The sequence below is a fragment of the Vicia villosa genome, linkage group LG5 (assembly GCF_029867415.1).
Source record: "Vicia villosa cultivar HV-30 ecotype Madison, WI linkage group LG5, Vvil1.0, whole genome shotgun sequence".
In the NCBI taxonomy this organism is placed as follows: Eukaryota; Viridiplantae; Streptophyta; class Magnoliopsida; order Fabales; family Fabaceae; genus Vicia; species Vicia villosa.
Genome location: NC_081184.1, coordinates 6520887 through 6525692, shown reverse-complemented (window position 1 = coordinate 6525692; position 4806 = coordinate 6520887). Strand labels below are relative to the sequence as shown.

Below are 4806 nucleotides of genomic sequence, written 5' to 3'. Positions count from 1 at the left end.
TTCAGCTACTAGACTCTTAAAAAAAAATGATTTTCTTAATCTATAAGCAATTCTATCCAATCATAGATTTGAGATTAATAATAAAGAATAATGTGACTTTATTTTTGACAAAATTAAAGAATAATGTGACTTGACCAACTAACCAACCAATTGTATTTATTTATTTATTTTTATTTATTTACACGATAGAGACGTGGCTATCCATTTCGAAAAGTGACAAAAACACTTCAACCTTTCACAAAACACATAATTATATATAGAAACAAATCCATAAAACGCAAACGGCAATATTATAACTTCATTCATTTCATTCCGCGTATAATCCAAAACCTTCTCGTCCGGTAACCGGTCACCTCTCACCGCGTTCCCGTTACCATAAAATTCCACAGACTCACCATAACCGAGTCACACTCCGTTTCATGGACTCGTTCTTCTCCATTTCCCCATAGAAAAAAAAAACACAAAATCATGATTTCCCATTTTGCCCCTCACCGTTTCTCAATCACTTCCGCCACCGCAAAACCTTCCCTCATCGGTGCAAACCACACCTCCGCCAGATTCTGCTCTCGCTAGATTCTCAAAAATCATTTTCTCTTTTTTCCTTTTTTTTTTCGATTTTATTCATTTTTTATAGAAATTTCTGATTATTATTTTTATTTTCTGTAAAAAAAAGTGCACAATCTGTTCCCATGGACCCTACCGTAGGCAAGCATGGCTCCCTTCGGAACGTTCTGGTTCGGTTACTTCTCTTCGGCGTTTTCGTCGTTCTTTTCCGATTTGCTTACGTCATCACCATCGCCGGTGAAAACTGCAACGTTGGAGATTTCTGTTTCTTTTCATCTCCGGCGAAAATCAACGCCGCCGTCGCCGGATCTGGCTCCGGAGCACTCTCCGTCCGATCATCAGCCGAATTATCCACGCCGGAGCATGAATCAAGCAAGGATTGGATCACCGGCGTTCGGTTCTACTCGTCGATTTTCCAGAACATGATCGCCACGGGCGATCTTTCGCGGAACGCGAAGTCGCTCTGCGTCGATACACCGACCGGAAGGGATGTGTACGCGTTGAAGGAGATCGGTGTTGAAGATTCCGTTGGAATTGCGAAGAAGGCGGTGAAGTCGTTGGTGAAATCCGGTGAAGGTCACCGGATTCCGTTTGGTAATAGTACCTTTGATTTTGTGTTCTCCGGTGAGGGAGGTTTGGAGAGATCGATAAAACCGTCGGAATTCGCGGCTGAGATTGCGAGGACGCTGAAACCCGAAGGGTTTGCAGTGTTCCATGTAAATGCTAAAGACTCATACAGTTACAATTCATTTGTTGATTTGTTTAAATTTTGTTGTGAAGTGGTGAAATTCCATGACATTCATGGTTTCGATACTTCACCGGTGATAAGAGAAATCTTCGTGAAGAAAACCGGTTATAGAAAAACTGATTCTGAATTTGATTTGAATAGGAGTCAGAATCAGAAATGTTTGGTTTCAGATTATAAGAGAGAATTGGTTAAGAATGCTGAGGAATTGATTGAGGAAGAACCATTGAAGCCATGGATAACCCTAAAGAAGAATGTGAAGAACATAAAGTATGCACCATCAATGGTTGATATAAGCTTTAAGAATAGGTATGTGTATGTTGATGTTGGGGCTCGAAGCTATGGTTCGAGTATTGGAAGCTGGTTTAAGAAACAGTATCCGAAACAGAATAAGACCTTTCATGTTTACGCAATCGAGGCTGATAAAACTTTTCATCAAGAGTATGCGACGAAGAAAGGGATAACTCTGTTGCCTTATGCTGCATGGGTTAGGAACGAGAGTTTGGTTTTCGAGATCAACAATGACCCGGGTGATAAGAAGAAAGAGAAAGCAGGGAGAGGAATGGGAAGGATTCAGCCCTTGGATTCACAAGGTGGCGCGGGCGGTGGTGTTCAGACGACGCAAGGGTTTGATTTTGCGGAATGGTTGAAGAAAACGGTTACGATGAATGATTTCGTCGTGATGAAAATGGACGTGGAAGGTACGGAATTCGATTTGATTCCCAGATTGTTTGAAACCGGAGCGATTTGTTTGATTGATGAAATTTTTCTTGAGTGTCATTACAATAGATGGCAGAGATGTTGTCCGGGACAAAGAAGTCCGAAGTATGAGAAAACATATGGTCAATGTTTGCAGCTTTTCAATTCTCTTAGAGAAAGTGGTGTTCTTGTTCATCAATGGTTTTAGTGATAGAGTTATCTCATAGGTGAAATGGTGAAAATTCTTTACACTTTTATGTAGCTTTCTTGTTTTATATTTACAATCCAATAGAGAAATTTGCTCTGTTTTTATAATGATTTTGTTTACTTGTAACAATGGCAAGTGAAAATGAAAATCAGCACTTTACAATAATTTTATCTGTTACATATGTTTCTTCTTTTGTTTTATGATTTTTGCAATTTGTGAACTCTGCCACTATGTTGTGTTCAAATGTGGTTCTATTAGCCACATTTATAGGTAAATTGTAATCATGATTGTTGTGATTGTAATCACGATTGAAAATGTGATTGATTTTGTAACTTGTGATTGCAGTTACAATTTAAAATTTGCTGTAGGGACAAATTTGATCAATTTTTGTTTGTGGTTTCTCAAAGTATATTCCTCTTTAGTTTTCTTGTTGCATAAAACAAACTAGCTCTGAAAATAGCTACCTGTATTTTTCCTTTCTAACCTATGTTAGTTAGGGTTTTTAGTAGGTGTCTCAAGGTATCTTGTGGTTTATATGTTGAGTCTGCTACGAAACTAATAATCGAGTCGACAATGAGACAGTTGATTCTTTTTTATACGAGATTGAGCTGCGACTTTAGGTCAACAATGAGACAGTTGATTTTTTTTTATACGAGATTGAGCTGCAACGTAAATGATCGATGATGAGTCCAGAAATCAATATCATCTTCACACATGAAAAATTTGTCATCAACTCTTCTCCAATACCATGTTGGGCTCTAAAGGTAATTTTCAAACTTGAATAGTACTATCTCTTAACTGTATGTTTGGTTTCACGACTGAAGTACTTAGAATTGATTCTTGTATAATTGATTTTGACATGTTTGGTTGCTCTTGAGTATACTTGATTTTGTATTTTAGAGTTGAGAATACGTGATGGTAGAATTTGTTAAGTTTAAACGTGATGTTTACACTGAAATTTGTTGTTCAACTCATTTTTACGGAAGCCGAACACGCTAATGCTTTGGTTTCTTAGTAATATATGAAGTTTGATGGATTAATAAGTTAATAACTAATAATAGAAAGAAAGCAATATGTCATTAATTGAGCAGCCATGTGATGTCAAGTACAACTGTTTTAATGGAGCTCTCTTCCATTTCCAGCTATATGATGGTTGTTGAAACGTGATTTTCTTTCTTTTTTTTCTTTGACTCAAAAACGTGATTTTCTGCATTTATTGAAACCTAATAATTAATGAGCATATGAAATGTCTAGCCAACATGCAAAATATAGCAATTTGTTATTAATACTTGATTTTTAAGCTGTCACTTCTTAAAACCGAAACTGTTTCTTTGTTTTGTTTGTTTATTATAAGAAGACAGTTATCAATTATGTACCTAAATCAAGAAAGTTAAAATTAGAATAAAATCTAAATATTTGTTGCCGTTAACTGGATCACTATTTCTATAAGGAATGAAGAAACATGTACTGAACATATTTTCCAACTATTGTATGTGGGGTTATATTAAAGGTTCATGTAGTTGAAAAAGTGCTAACTTCGTGCACGAGAAAAGGATCACTGATAGTAAAAACGGAGACCAAATTTCTCGATTAAAAGAAATTTAGATTTGATGTTGATATCAAGGGCATGGATTAGCACAAAAAAATGAAAGGGAAAAAAGAAATAGAGGAACCCTTATTGAAGGAATACAAATCATGAATAAAGGAATATTATTGAAGTTGGATGAGATAATACAGTTTTTTTAAATAAAAAAAAATTATTTTAGAGATTTAGTATACAATTTTATATTTTAGAGCTAATTAATTGGGATTAATTATCTTGTTTATTAACGGTTATGATCTTATGAAGATCATACTCTTAAGACTGAAGATTTTACCAAGAGACCAACCCTTATTTCATTAAGTGAACTCCGCGAATTCGGCTACAAGGTCATACTAGACTACAATGTTCTATCCAATGTCGTGTTTATAATTGGATAAAAAAAGTCATGTTTATAATCAATTCATTAATATTGAAATATTTCTTAATAATATTTATGATTTTTAAATCTCTCTTTATCTCTAGTTATTTGACTCATATGTATATAAATTACTCTCCTTACAACAGTTTTAATTCTTCTCTCTACATGTCTAATCCATCTAAATCTATTTTCAACAATATTTTCTATTATAATTGATATCCTAACACTCTCTAATATTGTCATTTTCTAATCTTATCTTGTATAGTCTTACCACATAACACAACATCCTTATCTCAGCTACATTTACTTTATTCTCGTGCTAACTATTAATCGTCCAACATTTTGACAAAAGAGAATCACATGTCTTATCATTGTCTGATAAAACTTTCTTTTCAGTTTGAACGGCACTTTTGTTTCACATAAATTCTTGAAGTCCTAATCCATTTCAACCCCCATGACTTGAATTCGATGGTTAACATTTCTTTCTATTTCTCTATCACTTTGTATTAAAAACTCAAGACATTTAAACCGTACAACTTGTGGTATTGTTTCAACTTTCACTTCTAGATTTGAAATACTTCTGCCTTTTCTAAACTGATATTTCATATACTCCATCGAACTCGTGCTTA

At 34.8% G+C, this 4806-nt stretch overlaps 1 protein-coding gene across 1 annotated transcript; it reads left to right on the top strand.

The window, feature by feature from the left end:
- The first annotated feature begins 284 nt into the window (after nt 1–284).
- On the top strand, nt 285–2381 carry LOC131601243 (uncharacterized). Its single transcript, XM_058873018.1, has one exon. The coding sequence runs from the start codon at nt 690–692 to the stop codon at nt 2214–2216; it is 1527 nt and encodes a 508-aa protein (XP_058729001.1). The 5' UTR covers nt 285–689; the 3' UTR covers nt 2217–2381.
- Nucleotides 2382–4806: the final 2425 nt, after the last annotated feature.

What these genes read in the sequence shown, in the direction of transcription:
- LOC131601243 (XM_058873018.1), top strand. Translation starts at nt 690, where the DNA reads ATGGACCCTACCGTAGGCAAGCATGGCTCCCTTCGGAACGTTCTGGTT.